A 20,947-nucleotide genomic window follows, 5' to 3' on the forward strand; every position below is an offset into this window, starting at 1 on the left:
TCCAAGGCTCCTGAACAACGAACTGAGTTCCAAAACCTACAAATCCTAGTACAAAAATACTTACAACACTGTTTTCTACAGAACTACTGGATCAGAATTGAAAACCGAGCCTTACCTCGATTTTACGCCAAAACCCAAAAATGGCCGAATCGAAAATTCGATCCATAGAACTTGTAGAGAATCCTTCCACGATTCACGTGGTAACTTCAGATTAACTATTCTCGGAGCAAACGGTGAAGAAATCTGGTGAGATGAAGAGTAGGAAGAGTTTCTAGAGAGATAGAGAGAGAAAATGAGATTTTTTAACTGAAAAGTAATGAAAATATCTATTTATAACACCTTTAACTCAACTGTTCTCATCGATGAATTGCGTCCTCGTCAACGAGCCCCTATAGACACCTCATGGACGAAGTGGTGATCTCATCGACGAGCCTGAGATTCTCAATTTTTTGAAATCCCTCAGCTTCTCCTCATCAACGAGCCCCTAAGACTCTTTGCCAAGTATCCTTAAGACTTCGTCGACAAACTCTGGATTCATCGACGAGGCCTGCTTAATTTACCTTTTTGTCCCTCATTTAATTATTTAAACTCATCTATCACTGTTTGAGTTCAAATCAACATTTCACTCCGGTTATGTTGTAGAGAATCTCTCCAGGATCACTGTGGTAGCTTCTGATCATCGAACTGGGGAGAGACGGAGCCGGAAACTTAGAGAGAAGTGAAAGAATCCCATTTTTAGAGAGAGAAAATGAGAGAGAGAGAATTTTCTTCACTGAAAACCCATTTCCTGCCTATTTATAGATGTCTTGACACGTGGCCTTGCCGACGAGCCACGTCACCTCGTCGATGAGTCCAAGAGGAGTTTCGTCGATGAACCCTTACTCCTTGTCAAGGAAATTCAAATCCTAAAACCATCCTCTTAGTATCGTCTCACCGACGAGACACGTGTCCACGTCGACAATCCTAAAAGGCTTGTTCGTCGACGAATGCTGACCTTCTTAGAATTTTCCTTTACTTCCTCCTTTCTTTTATTATTTAATTACCATAATTCTATGGGTCTCTACATTCTCCCCTCTTTATAAAATTTCATTCTTGAAATTTACTATCTGTACCATACACCATTCTCTGAAGAAAATTGGCTACTTGTTTTTATTAATTACCCTCACTTGTGGTGGAGGAATACCATGGTCACATTCAAGGTCTTGGGAGATTACAAATATACTCATAAAAGAAAATTCTTCCAAAACCAAAACATTGCCTATCCTATAATCTAAAATACAACCATATATATATATATATATATATATCACTCTATACGAAACAAACTTTATCTTTATCTAAACAACATTGACTAATACTATAATTCATTAAATAAGTGTGGGTACTTCTGTCTAATTTCTTCCTTAAGCTCCCACGAAGTTTCTTCTATAGCATGGTTTCTCCACAAAACTTTCACCAGCTGAATTTCCTTGGTGCTCAATTCCTGTGTCTTTCGGTCTAAGATCTGTACTGGTGCTTCCTCATAGGCTAGTGAATCTCTAAGCTTTATTTCTGCATAACTGATTATATGGGATGGGTCTAGGACGTATTTCCTTAGCATGACAACATAGAATATGTCATGTATTTTAAACAAAGTTGGTGGCAGAGCTAGCCTGTACGCACCTAACCCCACTCTTTCAAGTATCTCAAAAGGGCCAATATACCTAGGGCTCAGCTTGCCCTTCTTCCCAAACCCCATAAACCCTCTCAGAGGAGCTACCTTCAAGAATACTCGATCCCCCACATTAAATTCTAACTCTTAACAACGTGTGTCTACGTAGCTCTTCCACCGACTCTGAGCTGTATTGATTCTTTATTTAATTAGTTATATTTTATCATACACTTGTTACACCATCTCTAGACCCAAAACTCGTCTCTCGCCTATTTCATCCCAGAAAAAAGGAGAACGACACCTCCTACCATAAAGCGCCTTGTAAGGTGTCATGTCGAAGCTGGTCTGATAGCTGTTATTATAAGAAAACTTAACCAACGACATAAACTGGGTCCAGCTACCCCCAAAATCCAACATGCATGCACAAAGCATATACTCTAATATCTGGATTGTCCTCTCAGTCTGACCATCCGTATGAGGGTGAAAAGCAGTGTTGAATGCTAACTGTGTTCCCATAGCCTTTTAAAAGCTTTTCCAAAATTGTGAAGTAAATCGGGGATCTCGGTCTGAGACTATGGATACCGGCACACCATGGGAGCGAACTATTTCCTAAATATATATTTTTGTCAATTTGTCCATGGAATAGCTGATTTTAATAGGGATGAAGTGAGTGGTATTCGTCAGACGATCAACGATCACCCAAATAGCATTCAACCCTTGTCGCACTGGTGGTAGCCTAGTAACAAAATCCATAGAGATGTGATCCCATTTCCACTTTGGAATGAAGAGTAGATGTAACCGCCCCGTGGGTATCTGGTGCTCAGCCTTTATCTGCTGGCACATAAAACACTGTTTTACAAATTCAACGATATCCTTCTTCATGACGCTCCACCAAAAAGATACCCATAGATCCCGATAAATTTTAGTACTACTTGGATGTACGATGTATAGGGATCTGTGAGCCTTCTCCAATATAGTTCTCCTGATATCGGCATTTGCAGGAACACATAGTTTGGTACGGAATTGCATGGCTCTGTCTTCTGATATGCTGAAATCCTCTTCCTGTCCATCTTGCACTTTCTTTATCAACTCCGCTAACTATGGGTCAAACTTTTGGCCAGCTTTAATCCTTTCTTGCAACATAGGCTGAATCACTAGGTTAACAATGAATGACTGGTAATCATCCTCTATCAGCTCCACACCTAATCTTTCCAAATCGATCAGAATAGAGTGCTAAATCTCCACAGCTGTTAGTGTTGGTCCCACTGATTTCTTGCTCAGAGCATCTGCTACCACATTCGCTTTCCCTGGATGGTAACTAATAGTGTAGTCATAACCTTCTTTGGCTCATATTCAATTCTTTCTTGGTAAAGAAATACTTTAAGCTCTTGTGGTCCATGAAGATTTCACATTTCCCACCACATAGATAATGCCTCCAGATCTTTAAAGCATAAACCATTGCAGCTAATTCTAAATCATGCACATGATAGTTCTTCTCACATTCTTTAAGCTGTCTAGATGCGTAGGCAATGACTCTTCCATGTTGCATTAACACACATCCAAGACCCTTAAGAGATGCATCACTGTATATCACAAATCCATTTTCCCCTGATGGAATAGCCAGTACTAGTGCTGAAACCAACCGCCAATTTAACTCTTGGAAGCTCTGCTCACAGTCATCAGTATAATCAAACTTCACATTTTTCCTTGTGAGTCATTTTAGTGGACCTGATAATCTGGAGAAACCATTTATGAAGCGTTGGTAGTAGCTTGCTAAACCTAGAAAACTCTTGACCTCTAGAACATTTCCTGGCCTTACCCAACTTACCCCTGTTTCTATCTTACTTGGGTCAATCAATATACCATCCTCGGAAATCACATGCCCAAGGAAAGTAACCTGCCTTAACTAGAATTCACATTTCTTGAATTTTGCGCACAACTTTCTTTCTCTCAATGTCTGCAACACCAGCCTCGGATGATGCTTGTGCTCCTCAAAACTTCTCAAGTAGACCAGTATATCATCAATGAAAACCACAACAAACTGGTCCAGTATATCAGCCTATTTTAATTCTTCTTTGGAAATTCCTTTATGTAGGCAACATACCCCTGGAAACGACCCTGTAACAATCTTCTCACCTGAATAGCTGACGCTAGCTATGGTGAGGCACACACACGTGACCCAATAAATTTGTATTCTTGCTCACCCGAGGGTCTGAAAATCACCTCTTTCAAATGACAATCAGTACTGGCATGATGAGCTTCCAACTAATCTATACCCGATATTACATCAAACCCTAGCATATCTAATATCACAAGATCAGCTTGCAGTACTTTTCCTCAAATGGCCACTGAAAAATCCCTAAGTACCTTCCTACACCTCACCATTAACCCAGTCGGTGTAGCTATAGCCAACTCAACATCTAACAACTATGCCTCATAACCAGTCAATTTAGCATACCCCGACGAAATAAAAGAATAGGTGGCACCTGTGTCAAACAAAGCAACAACTTTATACAAAAAACTGGTAAAGGTACCTGTAACTACGCCTCCGGTTGCCTTGGCGTCACCCGAGGTCAATGCATAGACCCTTGCTGGTGCAGTGTTCCTCTGTTGGCCTCCATGGGGTGCCTAATAACCACCCCGAAATGGTCTGGGAGTTGATGCCTACGCTGGAGATCCCTGACATGATCGAGCCATATGGCCAGGCCTCCCACAATGGTAGCAGACATTCTCCCCTAGCCGGCACTCACCTGGATGTCTCCGTCCACATCTGGGGCAAGTGGGATAAGACTGCCCACCCTGAAATCCACTGTGCTCTACCGTCTGCCTTTGACCCCTACCAGATCTACCCCCTCTCCAAGGGCCTCAGTTAGAACTCGCCTAAAAACTCAAAGGTGCGGCCCTCTTCTTCTGGCTCTATATCTCAGTCTCTCTCAACAAATCCTCCTCTGCTATTATAGCCCTGTCAACCAGCTCTGAAAAATCTTGTATCCTCAGTACTACCACCTGTTTATAAATATCCCACTTCAGATTCCTCTCAAACACCCTAGCACTACCCACCCTGAAATCCACTGTGCTTTACCGTCAGCTTCTAGCCCCCACCAGATCTACCCCCTCTCCAAGGGCCTTAGCTAGAACTCGCCTAAAAACTCGAAGGTGCGACCCTCTTCTTCTAGCTATATATCTCAGTCTCTCTCGGTAAACCCTCCTCTGTGATTATAGACCTGTTAACTAGCTCTCAAAAATATGTATCCTCAGTACTGCCACCTATCTATAAATATCCCGCTTCAGATTCCTCTTGAACATCCTGGCCTTCTTAGTTTCATCTAGAACAATATAAGGGCAGAAACGTGACAACTCGATAAATTTTACCGCGTATTGCTAGACTGTCATCGATCCTTAGGACAAGCTTAGAAACTCTTGTACTCTAGTCTCTCTGACTGAGGCAGAATAGTATCTATCAAAGAATATGTCCCTGAATCAAACCTAGGTCATCGGCACTAGAATTGATCTCTACTCCTCCAGTAATCTAGTGGTCGTCCACCATTTCTTGACCTCCCCTGTCAGCTTATACATGGCATGGAGTACCCTCTGCTTATCGGTGCAGTGAAGCACCGTCAAAATCTTCTCTATCTCCTGCATCCAATTCTCCGCAACCGTAGGATCGACCTCTCCTAAAAATGCTGGTGGGTTCATCTTCGTAAATTTTTCTATTGTGCACCCCCGATTTGTAAATGGACCTCCCTGTTCCCTAGAGCTCCAGGCAATCTTAGCCATAACCCACTGAGCCACACTACATAACCTAGTATCTGAATCCCTGCCTCATACACCAGAAGGTCCTGCTTTGTCGTCGCCACTAATGTGAACGCTATTACCTCCTAGGTCTAACCTGCAATAATACCAAATTATTCTAAGAATTCGAACCTTACAATACCATACTAACTAAAATACCCCTTACCTTTTATCACTAATTTAGGGTCTGGCCATGCCATATGGAAATAGAAATCATCAATAGTTTACTATGGTTTTCCTAGAATCGTCACCCTAGGAAAATCACAAAAACCACCTTGAAACTCTACCTCCAAATCGCAGAATAGAACCCTAAATTCTCATCCTAATTCCCCAACATTAATTCGTTGATACTCTGTTCTATCTTTCTCCAAACTCTATTCCTATATTCTGGTATGGTTTTCCGCTGTGCTCTAGAGTCTACAGAACCTAACAACTTAGGCTCTGATACCAAACTGTAATAACCCAAAAATTACACCATTTTTTTTCATATAAAATATAAATTACTGTGATACCTCTATATTACCTGCTATAACATCTCAGGGCCAGGATGACACTAAGGTATCGCTGTACAAAAACCAACACACTTATACAGCGGAAAACATAAAGTCATACATCCATATTTACAATACTAGAATTTAGTGTTTCCAAACCATATAAATGTATATATAATTACACATCACCCCAACATCATCTACTAAAAAATGTAATCCCCTGAACACACTTACCCTATGAATAGAGAAAAATAAAAGATCTCTCTATCTGCGAGCTTGATTTGCTCGTCTAGTTGGTTCACTTGAAAAATGTTAAATCACTGGGATGAGACAACGCTCAATAAGTGGAAATATGCTATTACTAGTGTGTGGCGACCGAGTTGCATAAATATTATAATGACAATATCTAAAACTATATAAGCTGGTAAATCAATATATGGTATAACTCACATTTATCATAGTTTAAAGTATAACTGTAACATTTGAGTTTTCAAATTTTCATAATTCTAGTATCATACTATATTTAACTCCTCATGATAGAGTTGTGCGGCCCGTAGGCGGGACTTAATCTTGGTTGGCCTACTAGGCAAGTCAACTATACTCTACCAATCCTCAGTCTAGCCAAACTGCGTCCTCTCCTAGGGACAGAACTGGTAACTACATCGTCATACAGGCCTCCTCAACCCAGAGTACTGGGGAGACTGCAAACTCTCCATAGGCATGGTTGACGAAATCCACATATTATCTGAAATATGTGGTTGCACTCTGATATGAAAATAGCAACGGTACCATGCTCTGCTAACTGAACATAACTTGATTCATTAGGGTTTGATACTGTATATATGATTTCTATAATTATTCTATTGTTTTCATCATGTTTCCAAAATAACCATAACATTATAAATCTGAACTGAAAATACTATAATATCTGAATAACATAATTGTAGTATCTAACTGTTATAACTGTATGTATGTCTGTAATATCTGACTGAATAGTCTGTAATATCTGAGTGTTATGGTTTTGGAAAGTATGGTATTCTGTAATTATTGTAAAATACTGGTTTGTAAAATATTTGTAAAATCTGTCTGATAAAAATCTGTCTGGTAATACTGGTGTGTAAAATATTTCTAATATCTGTTTGATAAAAATTTTTCTAGTAAATATATTCGTGTATATATATATATATATATATATATATATATATATATATATATATACACACTGTAAATCATGATATTATGAAAAACTACATAAATTTTGTATCAGACAAATATCTACTCAGGTTACACAATTAATACAACTCATATTCTGAAACTTGTAAAACCGTATAATTTTATACTCTATACCTTAATAAACAAATACTATAATTTTTCTAATAATATTTTTGAATTTCCTAACATAGCATATTTCCCTTACCTAACTATCTGGGAGGTTCGCCTCCAACTTAATCCTCACGCTCGCGACGTACTATCCCCAAAATCCTGAAATAATACACATATGTATATTTCTAATAAATCAACTATATTTCCCCGAACCAACATACTCGTAAATTTTTGAATTGTAATTTACGTGGGCTCCTAAAAATACTAACTGGGGTCCCCGACCCATATCTGTAGGGTCTCGAAACACCCTATTCCTAAAAATATAATACTCAAATTTTACTTCACAAAACTCCACTATATTCGCATATAATACTAAATCTAACCTCAAATGAACCGAGGAATACTAAAACTGCTCAAATAATCCACTCACCCTGGTTTTGGGATGGTTCCTAAACTTCTCAAATCGACATTTCACTCCGGTTATGTTGTAGAGAATCTCCCCAGGATCACTGTGGAAGCTTCTAATCGTCGAACCGAAGAGAGATGGAGCCAAAAACTTAGAGAGAAGTGAGAGAATCCCGTTTTTAAAGAGAGAAAATGAGAGAGAGAGAATTTTCTTCATTGAAAACCCATTTCTTGCCTATTTATAGATGTCTTGACACGTGGCCTCATTGATGAGGCACATCACCTCGTCGACGAGTCCAAGAGGAATTTCGTCGATGAACCTTTTCTCCTCGTTGACGAAATTCAGATCTTGAAAACCGTCCTCTTGGTATCTTCTCATCGACGAGACACGTGTCCACGTCGACAATCCCAAGAGCTTCCTTCTTTCTTTTATTATTTAATTACCATAATTCTATGGGTCTCTACACACCACCCAGCAGCTTATGTTGATTTTGCTAAGAAGGCCAACAATCCTCCACCAAACTCTGCCTACCATGTTTGAAATTGCAGCCACCTTCTGTGAATTTCCCCTTCCTATTTGTGTATATATATGTGATGTATGTGTGTTTAATTGTTAGTGGCAAGGTTGTGAGTTGCATGCTGTAGTGTGTGCAGAGAGAGGGAGTTGCAGAGTGCGGTGTGGTGGTGTGCAGAGTAGTGTGAGGCAGAGTGTGTGTTATGGAGAGAGAGAGAGAGTGGAGTTGAGGGCAGTAGCCTCCTCTTCCTCCTTGTAATTCTCCTGGCTATAGTGGATTGTGTGTGCTCCTGTGGACATTGGTCACAGTGGACCGAACCACGTAAATTTGGTGTTGTATTGTGGTTGTGTATTTTGCTTGTGCCATTGTTGCTCATAGATCCATACCCCAACAATTGGTATCAGAGTAAGGTTGGAGCAAAATCGCTAGATTGGAGCAAAATTTCAGGATTGGAACCTCTACTCAGTAGCTCAAAACTCAGTTTTGAGGCCACTAAAACATTTCTCTCATTGAGACGAAGCCAACGGTGGTAACCGGAACTTGAACAGAGCTCAAAGGACGCCATACGCGCCCACATGTGCCTTCGACGGAAAGACCGTTCTACCACGCGCCACAATGCGCCCACCAATTATCAACAGGTGGGCTCACACGTGACATGATGATGCCTGAAGGTCGAAGAAGGCTAACATCAGAGTGACGTCAGCATAGCATAAGCGTTGAGTCAACGTCTGCGTCAGCAAGGAGTCAAGCCATGTCAGTGGGTCCATGACCACGTAGCTCCATGTCATTGAGCTACGTTAGCGCTGAGTAGGTTCCACAGTGAGCAGCCGAGACCCCAGTGCCTCGTCAGTAGGTGGGCCCCATAGAAGGTGGGCTCGGGGCCACATCAGCAAGTGGATCCCATAGGAAGGTGAGCCCTATAGTGCAACGTCAGTAGACGATGTTAAGTAACGGCGTTAGTGACTATTAACGATGTCAGGAATATTCTGTTAGACGAAGGAATATTCCATTAAGTTTGACCGAAATTGACCATTTTGACTAGAAGTTTGATTGGGCTTCTTCGAGTCATTTCAGGTTGATTTTTCGAACGACTTGAACCATTTCTAAGGTTTTTGGTCGTTCTGGAGCCATTGACAGTGTTCATTTTGTGAGATTTGGAGCAAAAAGGTAGGTACTGGCACTTAAAATTTGAGGTGGAGAAGTTTGATGGGCAAAACAATTTCAGCTTGTGGCAAAACATGGTGAAGGATATTGTTGACCTTATAGGTCACACTTGGTTTTGATAATGACAAATACTTAGGTATTTGATGGTTTTCAAGTGTTTGTGCAGGCTTAGATGAGCATCTCAAGGAATGACACTTGAAGTAACATGAAGGCCCTGAAGAGTTTAATTTGTATTGCCAATTCAATTATTGTAATATGGGTCTGTAATAATAACTAGGGATATGGTCTCTATTACTTACCTACATATCATGCATATAGGATATATGGTAAGCTCAGTAAGACCATAGTATAACTTTAGGTCCTAACACTCTCACATATATCATACAAAATACAGGAGTGTTAAAAATGCACTTAAATTGAACATTATTACGGAAATTGAGAAAGCTCGGGCAACTGACCCCAGGAGTTCAAAACTCCTTGGGCGCCCGAATTGTTGAGAAGTCAACAGTTGACTTAAGCTCTCGGGCAACCGACCAAATTTGCGCATACCATCCACGGGCCCCCGAACCACCTGAAAAGGTCATTCCACCAACTCGAGCTACTGAGCTGTTTAGTTCAAATTGAGCCTCGGGTGATCAAACACACGAGTTCGGGCTACCAAACGTATGATCGGGCACCCAAATTTATGAAGAAATGTTTTTAACTTTGATTCGGGCCACCAAACTGTAACTCAGGCTACCAAATTGATTTTAAAGGCTTTTATTATTGTGTCTGTTCAGGCGACTGAACCACGGTTCAGCCACCTGAACCTCGCTGGCTTAAAATTTTTTTAACTGAGGTAAATGTGGGTTAAGTTGGGTTAATTGTGTTTAAACAATTTGAAACTTTTCTAAGAATTCCCAAAAAGTCCCAAACGGTTATAATTTTACCCTTGCCGATAAATATAAGATCATTTGTAAGGACTAGCAATTAATTAGCAATTTCATTAGCCAAAAATCCACTCTTTTGAAAACACTCTCTTTGTCCAAATACTCTCAAATTTCCATTTCCTTGATGCATTCTAAGATTGTGAGAGCATATTTAGAGTGCTTGTGATTGCTAGACTTTGCTAGAAACTTCCATTTGTGTGTTTGATTGTGATATTATTTTTGGAGAGTTTAGCTTAGGTTTAACCTACAGATTTTAATATTATAAATCATGTGTTGGGATAAACTAGTAAGTTTAGGATATATGCATTGTTATTACAAGTGTCCAATAGCTTTGATTTTTTTGTGCAAAGATATTTTGAACAAGCAAAATATTTTCAAACTAGTAGTGTGCTTATTTCATTGAAGAAAATCTTCTTGAACTAGTTTGAATATCTAATTGATATCTTTGAAATATTGTATGATCTTCTTGAACTAGTTTGAATATCTAATTGATATCTTTGAAATATTGATTTGCTATTGAACTGTGCTTTACTTAAATTCCAAGATATTGCTTGTATTAAACACTTTTGAGCATTTCACTGATTATACCATATTGAGTGTTGATAACACAACTATTTGCATCACTGAGCTTACACTATATCCATATCATTGACGTGTATGTGATTGCACATATTGGGTACATATCTACTTTACATGAAAGCATAATCACTGTACCAGTTGATTAAGAAAATACTGTTGTATTATAGGCGTGATCTGAGGGGGCGGTGATCCAGCCTAGTAAGGATTGTGTGTAAAGGTTGAGGCCAGTCCTGTGTTAATTGACCTGGTTGTTTAGGTGCCGCTCTACCTGTTTAAGTGAGCATTATAGTGGTAATTCTTGTGATTGTTAGCCAAGGCGGGGACGTAGGCAATTTGCCAAACCTCGATAACACTTTTGCGTGTCACTTCTTTTTACTTTTTTCTGGTGCATACTTAGTTGATTAAATTGAGTTATTTAATTTTTGCTACATTTTACAATTGATTTATTTTACTAGCACTAGATTGATTTTTAGGTTGTGAATATACTACTGTTAAGATACTGACTTAGGGCATTAATTTTAAAAATACCAATTCACCCCCCCTCTTGGAATCACAGTAAAGCTAACATTTGGTATCCGAGCCACATAACATAGACTCATAGTTATTTTGCAAAAGATCTTAGATGACTCATAGCTCCGTGATCCCTTTCCCTGAAGGACCATCTTCCACACGACCTCCGATTTTCAGTGGTGTTAAATACACCTTCTTGAAATAGAGGATGCACATTTTCCTTCCAAATACAGATTGGAAGGTGTGGAAGATCGTCTCTAAGGGAAATTATGTTTCTATGAAAACAGAGGGTACAATTAGAGTTCCTAAAACTGAGGAAGAGTATAATGATGATGATATGAAAGCTGTTAGTTTGAATGCCACTGTTATGAATATTCTGTATTGTGGTCTTGACATGAATGAGTTTAATAGAGTAATGGCATGTACTACTGCAAAAGAAATCTAGGATAAGTTAGAAGTCACATATAAAGGTACTAGGGATGTGAAAGATAGTAGGATAGATATGCTAACCAGTGAATATGAGGCCTTTAGGATGAATGTAGGTGAGTCCATTCAGAGCATGCACACTAGATTCACACGCATTATAAACTCAATGCATGCATTAGGTAAGACCTACCCTACATATGAGATGATTAGAAAGATCCTTAGAGGTTTGCCTCATGTTTGGGAAGCTAAGGCTATGACCATTTTTGAGGGTAGAGACCTTAAGGCCATGACTCTAGATGAATTGATAGGTTCCTTGATCACCTATGAATTAGCCATAAATGAGAAACTCAATGAACATAATAGGGCAAAAAAGGTGATTGCATTGAAAACCTCTACTAATACATCTAGTGAATGCAGTGAACCTGACCCTGAGGATGATATGACCATGCTAACTAGAAAATTTAGCAGATTCTTTAGAAAGAATAAAAAACCATACAAAAGATATAGGGAGTTTGCATTTGAGAAGAGAGAGTCTAGCAAAAGAAAAGAAAAAACAAATGCTCCCATGTGTTACAATTACAACAAAGTTGGGCACATCAAGTCGGACTGCCCATTACTGAAAAAGGAGGCTAAGAAAAAGAAGAAAACCATGAAGGCAGACACTTCATGGGATAAGTTAAAGTAGCAGTGACTCAAAATCAGACCGCAATGACTCAGAGGTTGCTAATCTGTGCTTGATGGCACACGATGATGAGGTATCGTCCTCTTCCTTTTTATCTTCATATTATTCATCTGATGATTGTGATTTTGATTGCATGCCTACGTTTGGACAATTACAATTTGAATATATTCGTATATCTAAACTGTTGAATAAAATGACCAAAGAAAATGATGATTTGAAAAATAAATGTTAAAATTAGTCAAAATTGTTTGGAATTGCAAAAACCTCTCATGCTTCTATTTTGAAAGAAAAAGATGTGACTATTGCTGAACTTGAGGGGAAATTGGAGGATAGCTCCAAAGTTGTTTTTTAAATTCACTGAGGGCAAACGCAATTTTGAAAAATTACTTAGTGCCCAAAGAAATTCTCTAAGTAAAGAGGGTTTAGGTTTTAATGGTATTGAAAATGTTAGACGACCTAATATTTATTTGGGACATTTCACATGTGAATCAAAATCTCAAATCCCTCTTAAAGATCCTAAGTGTAGAATGAAATGTTTTAAATGCAAACAAATTGACCATATTCAATTTGATTGTCCACTTAGTAATAAGCATGCAAAAGTTAGAAAAGAATGGGTAGTTAAGGGTGATCCAGTTACTAACCCCCGTGGACCCAATAAAATTTGGGGACTAGCATCAGTTACTTAGTTTATTTTGCAGGTATGTTTAAGATCGTCCTCTTCTAAGGACAGGTGGTACCTGGATAGCGGGTGCTCACGACACATGACCAGCTACAAGGCAAAATTTGCGTCAATCATTCCTAAGGATGGAGGATATGTGACGTTTGGCGACAACGCAAAGGGATGCATTAGCAGTGTAGGTAAGGTTGGTAAGGATCCTTCTCTTGGTATTGATAATGTTTTATTAGTTGATGGGTTGAAGCATAATTTTTCAAGCATAAGTCAGTTGTGTGATAAAGGATATAAGGTGTAATAACCTACTACTTATTTAGCATTTTTTTTCTTATCTATAAATCATAATATCATCTGTATGAAATACTACTAATAACATCCCAGGCCCAAAGGAGCACTGGGGAAGACTCTGTACGTCATACAAAACTAGGCAGCGGTAAACAAAAATTGGGAACTGCTATATGCAATATAATACCAGAAAACTATAGAACTACAAAATATATTTACAATATAAAATACCCAGTGACATTGCTATAATTTGAAAACTATTCTAAAACACTGTTATCTCAAAATACCTACCCTTCCCATAAGGGCAGCTCAAGTCAACCTTTAGCCGCGAGCCTGATCTGCTTGCCTAGCTGGATCTTTTGAAAAATGATAAGTCACTGGGATAAGACAATGCTCAGTAAGTGAAAATGTGCTATTACTAGTGTGTGGCGGCTGAGTTATATATTTAAAATACTGAAATAATATTGAAATATGAGAAAACTGATAAACTGTATAGAATATGTCTATCTATTATGTAATTTTTAAAATATGACTGTGTATCTGAGTTTGCTATCTGAAGGTGTAGACACCCTATTTTTGCCCTATCCAAATAAAACAAGGGGTCCCCTCTTATTTTATTATTATTATTATTATTATTATTATTATTATTATTATTATTATTATTATTATTATTATTATTATTATTTTCCTATATTATTAGTACTTTACTATTATTTTGTTAGTATTTTTATTATCATTATTATTATTATTTTTCATTTTTTATTACTAGTACTTTTATTATCTTTATTTTATTTTTACTTTACTATACTTATTTTTATTTTTCATTTATTTTGTTGTTTTTGATATATTATTATTATTATTATTATTATTATTATTATTATTATTATTATTACTTTTATTATTAGCATTAGTATCTTATTTTGGCCTTTATTATTTTTGTTAGTTTTGGTAATGTTATCATTATTATTATTATTTATTACTGTTAATATTAATATTATTACTTTATTTTTATTAATATTATTATTATTATTATTTTATCGATAGTATCTTTATTTTTATTTTTACTATAATTATTTATTATTATTTACTATTAGTAGTATTATTATTATTATTATTATTATTATTTATTACTATTATTACCTTATTGATGTTATTACTATAATAATAATAATTATTATTATTATTTCTATTTTCATTATTACCATAAGAATAAAAGTAAAAAAAAATAATAATAATAAAAAGAAAATCAGAAAAAGGAAAGTTCATTAGGGTTTTCGGGGGGATGCCTATTTAAAGGCATGTTCACGGGGTGAACAGGGGCGGGGGCATACACACACAGCTGGGGCTGCGCACGGGGCCGGAGAAACAAAATAAAAAAAAAACTCTCTCAAAGCTCTCCCCCTCTTATCCCTCTGTTCCTCAGCCTCACCGCTGCACCCAGCAGCTCTCCGGCAACCACCTGACCTAGCAACCACCAGGCCTGACCACCCTCTGCAGCCATCAATCCCCTCCACTCCGCCGAACACATCCTCAGCTTCAAACCAGCAACCTGTGAGCAGCACCTTCGGCCAGCCACTCCACAGCAGACCCGAAAGCTTCATTCCAGTTCCAGCAGGCCTCTCGGCAAACACCAGCCCAGCAAACCGAGCCCCCTCCAGCCACGACTCCCATCTCGGCCACATAGCAACTGAAACCAGCGACCGAGACCACTAGACCAGCCACTCCACGGACCACCGGCCAGTCCTCCTCGTCATCGCCCGTCACACCAGCCTCCGGTCACGCACGGTAACCCAGCAGCCGCCGTCGTCACTGTCAGTCCCACCACTCGCCGTTTCCGCCGTCACCGCCTCATCGCCCATCCTTCGGCCACTAGCCTCCTCTCCGGCGGTACCCCCATGGTAAGTCCCCGGTGAGCCCCCTGCCTCCTATTTCTGCATGCCGGCCACAGCACACACATATGCACGGCCTGATCTTTTGTGTTTTTCTTTTCTCTTTATTTTATTTTGTTGAAAAATTTGTAAAGGGTTCATACAGTTATGTTAGATAGGCCATGAGAGATGCAAGTTTCCAATTTTGTTTCTTTAAATAATAATAATAATGTTGGCAGTGAAGAGTTAGGTAGTAAGTGTTAACTGTAAATATTAATTGATTTATCATCACATATGTGGGTTTTGGTTGTTAGTGGTAGTGTTTTAATATTTAAAATTTAGGTTTAAAGTTTCATTGTCTTTATTGTGTATATTACTTAATATTATTGTCGTAGGTTTTGGATTATATCATTTAATTTTTATTTTTTATTATTTTTTTTTTCTCATAGCTATTGTTGTATATTTGTTTAAAGTACTTATATTATTGTTGTATTTGTTTTATAATCATTGTAATATACTTATTTTTATTGTTACATATTATTTATGGTGTTTGTTTTATTGTGTAGACATTATTTAGGCTTTTTGATGTATTTAGGATATTTATCATGATTATTGTTTATGGGATATTTAAGGATTTTGTGTATTATTGTTTATTATTTAGGATTGTAATATTTACGTATGTTCATGATTCTTGATTATTTACATTATTTTCACGATATTATCATTTAAGGTTTTGGTTATTGTTTTATGTTAGGGTTTTGACTATTGTACATTATTAGGGTTTTGAGTGGTTTTATCTGTCACTATATTGTTATTGTCTGTTAATTTTACGGGATTAATTGTTTCCATATAACTTGTGTATTAGTTTTAGGATAGATACGTTTCCATGTTATTATCACATTGTAACTTTAGGAATTGTTACGTTTCCAAATTATTAGTACATATCTTTTAGGATTTTTGATTTATTTCCATTTTATTGCACATTTAACTTTTTAGGGTTTGATTATTTCCATGACATTGTATATTTATTTTTAGGTTTGTCTAAATGCTATAATTTCGTCTTATTTGTTTCCATGTTTGTTTATATTCAACTTTTAGGGTTTGACCTATTGTCATATTTCCTTTATTGTTCATATTAGAGTGTTGTTAGTGTTATGTCAAAATCTTGATTATTTATAATTAGGGCTTTGCCTGTATTTGTTAGGATATGTTATTATATTGTATAGTTATTTAAATTATGATGTATATGTATTATTAGTCTAGTAGTATTATTATGGTATAATATTTACGTGTTATGGTATATTTAAATATTAAAGTGGTATTATAATATTGTATTGCTATTTATGTGTTATTAATATTGTGAGATATACATGTGTTATTACTATAGTAGTATTGTTATTATAGGTAATGTATTATCATTATAATATATTAGGACTATTATTATCACATATTTCTGGAATTTTCAACTATATCTTATGTTTATATTTCGTATTGTAGTATCTTAATATTCTAGTATTACTATTTTTTATCTTTGTTATTAAGTTTAAATTATTATATCTATTATCCAAAACCTCCCAAACTAGTACTTTCATACTTAGGAAAACCCATAAAATTTCTAAAATTTGGGAGCGTATTTTATAAAGTATTTTTGATTTTTAATCCCTATGATTTTATTGCGGGGGTATGAGCCTTTGGGCATCACGTACCCTAAGTTCTGAGGGAATATATATGTATATATTTATTTATTTATTTATTTATTTTTCATATTTATTTATAAAATCACAAAAAGGAGTAATTTAAAGACTTACTAGATTTAACTTAGGGATAATTTCAAATTAATTAGGTACCGTTCGTAAGAACGGGCGCGTAGGGGGTGCTTGTACCTTCCCCTAGCGTAACCGAACTCCCGAGCCCAACTCTGGTAACATAGACCTATTCTACCCCTAACGGGGTAGTAATTACGTGTTCTAACCACACTAAAAGGTTAGTGGCGACTCCGACTTTTTCCATGATTTTTCCATGAAAATTCTAAAATGATTTTAATTTCGCCGCCCGGGGCACACGCGCTCCCGGGGACGCCGCGACAGCTTGGCGACTCCGCTGGGGACTTTAGAGAGTCGAACCATTAATTAAATGGAAATTATCCCAAATTTAAATTTAATAAATCTTTTAATTACTCCTTATTTTGTGAATATTGTACTTTGTAAATAACTTTGATTAATTGTAAATATTTTACTTCCATAATTTGTAAATAACCTTAATTAATTAAAAAAATTTTGTTTCCTTATTTTTTGTCTCCAAAATTTTGTGAATAAACATATTAATTGCATATATTGTGTTTCCTTATCTTTTGAATATATATATTAATGGTAGATATCTTGTTTCCATATTGTTTATAGCATGTGAATAAATGTGGGGATAGCGGGATTAGGTTAAAAAATTGAATTCACACACTCTCACGCTCTATACCCGAGCTTTCCTTACTAGGACTAGATAGGAGTGTAATAGCGTCAGTCCCTTCGTGGCAGAGCTTGATGGGACCCGCGAACCACTCCACTCAGTATGGGTTTTATCCGGACCCCAATGGGGGAGGATGAAATTCCAAACTGGGAACCTTTTGTCAATAGGGTTAGAGCCTACCCACACATACTTGTATATAGTCTTCCCTAACTAGGATAGAGCCATGAAGAATCCTGTATATACATACCTACCCTGGGTTGGGACATCCTTATCCCCATACTGTCTATTGTATATATGTTGTGAGATACCTTGTATTATACTATGCATGCTGCATCCATTTTAGACTTACATACTACTTAGCCAGTATTCTAAAAAAGCCCAATAATGAGACCATGGCCCATCATTTCAAAAAAAAAAAAACACGAAGCACTTGGCCCAAACATGTTAAAAATATAGGTCGGCCCAACCCTTTTCAAATAACTCGGGCCCAATTCTTTAAAAACAAATCTTGGGCCTGACCTTTTCCTAAGCAAAACCTCGGCCCATGCCTAAGTTTCAAAAAGGGGCAAACTCAGATTTCAAAAGAGGACTTCAACCCCATTGCCTAAAAATTTGGGCTAATATTTTTTCAAGTAATCCAAGCCCAATTCCTTTTCAACTAGGGCCTTAGCCCATCATGAAATAGGTCGAAACCCGCATTTTAAAATACTTGAGGCCCAAGTGCACACTAAAGTCCACAAGTCCATATTGAATAAATCCAATAGGTTGACTAGCCTAGGTCAACCCCAACCTCAGAACATAATCTGACCCTTCATAGAACCTGAGGTTCATGGACCGTTAATTAGGAAAGGAATGGTTAAGGGAAAATTTGAATTGAAATTGCGGCCCATCAGTGGTCATGTTAATCTTGAAATCTCTCATTAGTGGGATTTTTCTAGAATTCTAGCTAAGTAGTAATTTAGGACATCATATTCATGCATTTCATTTCATACATAGTCATGCACGATAGGTTGCATGCATGTTTATATCTTTGTTTGTATATATAAGTGCATTAGTTGCATCCATGCATAAACACCCATTGCATAACCTAATCGTGCATTTCATGCTCAAATTCATTACTATGCATGCATAGTCATCTCCGATGAGTCGGTAATCAGATCCCAATTTCCTGTAAAACCAGTGTGCCAAGGTGGTGAAATCGAGATTTGCTATTCTAAAAGCAGGCGAAGCAGAATGGTCTCTGCATGTCCTTTTAAGTTCTTGACGAAAGGGTAGACTCATGCGGAAGGTTCTAGAAGGTCAGATGAGCTCTCCCGCACCAAATCCTAAAGATGTCCATCAAGATGTGCGAAAGATTAAGAATCAGATGGAGGAGGTAGCCCCCTCATGGAGCCAAACTACACGACATCCAAAGCAAGCAGTTGAAAACAAGCCTTCGCTCCAACCATGGTTGATGGAGTCGTTAGCTGATCTCGGCTTAAGCCTACACACATTTGTCCTATCAACCCAGGATATGAAACCTCAACAGGAGAGAGATGTCCAAGTTCCGCCCTTCATCAATCCTAATATTCAAGAAAGGGGAATAGCTAAAGAAATGGGCAAAGAGCAGATACTTAATGAAGAAATGGATAATAAAAATGAAGTCTGGGAAGAACAGCTGCAGGCTATGCAAAAAGCAAACATGTATGGTTCATCGGATGCTTTCAATCCTTGTCTAATGTCGAATTCGATCTTACCCCAAAAGCTCAAAGTCCTAAATTTTGCGAAGTTTAGTGGGTCTGAGTGTCCACTAGCTCACTTGGGGATGTATTTACAAAAGATGGCCGCACATTGTGATAATGATGATCTGCTTATCCATTGTTTCCAAAGTAGTTTAACAGGGGAAGCTCTAGAATGGTGTCGCCGAGTAAAAATACATACATGGAGAGACCTAGCTCGCGCTTTTATGACTCAATATCGCCAAGAGGCAGTTCTAATCTCAAAGAGTAGGGAGGAGAAGATGAGCGATTGCTCTTATCAAAAGAGGGAGATGACAGCCCAGAGTCGCCCTATGATAGGAAAAGGGAAAGTAGTTCACCCATATCCATGTGTTGCCCATTTCCCTAAAAGCACCCCCCAAAATAGTCCCAATCGGGCAGTCATCCAAGAGCAAATTAAAGATACAATCAATATGGGGAAAGCAAAGTGCTTGGAGTCAGAACGAAGCCTTGTTAAATGGGTTGATAGAAAGAAAAGTAAGAAAGCCCAAATGACACAAGAGCAATGTTGTCAGACAGTCTCGCACATCGAATCTAAAAGCAACCTCGTTTTTAGACACCATGATGATCAGACTGTACATGCAAGCACAAGGCCTTTGGTCATGCCCGCCCATGTTCAAACACAAGATAGAGGTGTCCAGAGGAAAGTCAGAAAGATAGACCGTATCCCGATGACCTACGCAGAATTATTTCCACAATTGGTTGAAAGACATCTAGTTGCGCCTACGCCTGGAGCGTTGGTACAGTTCCCTTACCCAAGATGGTACAACCCAAATGCTTACTGTGAGTATCATGCTAAGGCAATAAGCCATTCAATTGAAAAATGTTGGGCCTTTAAGCATAAAGTACAATCATTAAGAGAGGCTGGTTGGTTAACCTTCGATGTCAAGCAACCAAGAGTCCAGGGGAATCCTTTGCCCAAACACGTGGAAGGAAGTGGTTAACAAATCAGGGAGGTTCCCAATCAATGGTTTCAGTCGTTATCCACCAAGGCTAAAGTGATGGAGTACCGAACTTTTGACTATCTAATCCTTTTCAATTGATGTTCTTTTGTTTTTCATTGTTATTTACTTTTTGTAGTCCGTGGACGCCTGTGTCTCGGAATATTTTCTATATTCAATAAAATGAATTATGCATTTAGTTATCTTACTTGCATCAAGAGTCCAGTTGCCAAATTTTGTTTACTTACGTTTCATGCTGGAATAGGGAAAGTAATATTGCCAGTGTTCATGAGCTAGAAAGAGATGTTAAAGGATGAAACAATCATTGAATTCAGACGTTATGAAGAAGTTTTTTGTTACTTTCAGAAGTGGCTACACTGTTCTGATAATTTCCTATCAATTAATCTCACATGCTTTGATCAAATGATGGATGGCCCTCTTTGGCCGACCAGTTATCCCTAAAAAGAACCCAAATAATGATTTACCATTTGTTAAC

The 20,947-nt window shown here is 37.7% G+C and overlaps 1 protein-coding gene across 1 annotated transcript; it reads left to right on the forward strand.

Annotated features, from left to right (window-relative positions):
- The first annotated feature begins 19,032 nt into the window (after positions 1-19,032).
- LOC131153805 (uncharacterized) lies at positions 19,033-20,725 on the forward strand. The gene is made up of 2 exons (XM_058106279.1): positions 19,033-20,250; positions 20,717-20,725. Exons 1-2 carry the CDS (start codon positions 19,033-19,035, stop codon positions 20,723-20,725), a joined length of 1,227 nt encoding a protein of 408 aa, XP_057962262.1.
- The last annotated feature ends 222 nt before the right edge of the window (positions 20,726-20,947 follow it).

This window comes from Malania oleifera, chromosome 1, assembly GCF_029873635.1.
Source record: "Malania oleifera isolate guangnan ecotype guangnan chromosome 1, ASM2987363v1, whole genome shotgun sequence".
Lineage (NCBI taxonomy): Eukaryota > Viridiplantae > Streptophyta > Magnoliopsida > Santalales > Ximeniaceae > Malania > Malania oleifera.

Excerpts from the sequence above, each read along its gene's own strand:
- LOC131153805 (XM_058106279.1), top strand. The coding sequence starts at position 19,033 with ATGCGGAAGGTTCTAGAAGGTCAGATGAGCTCTCCCGCACCAAATCCT.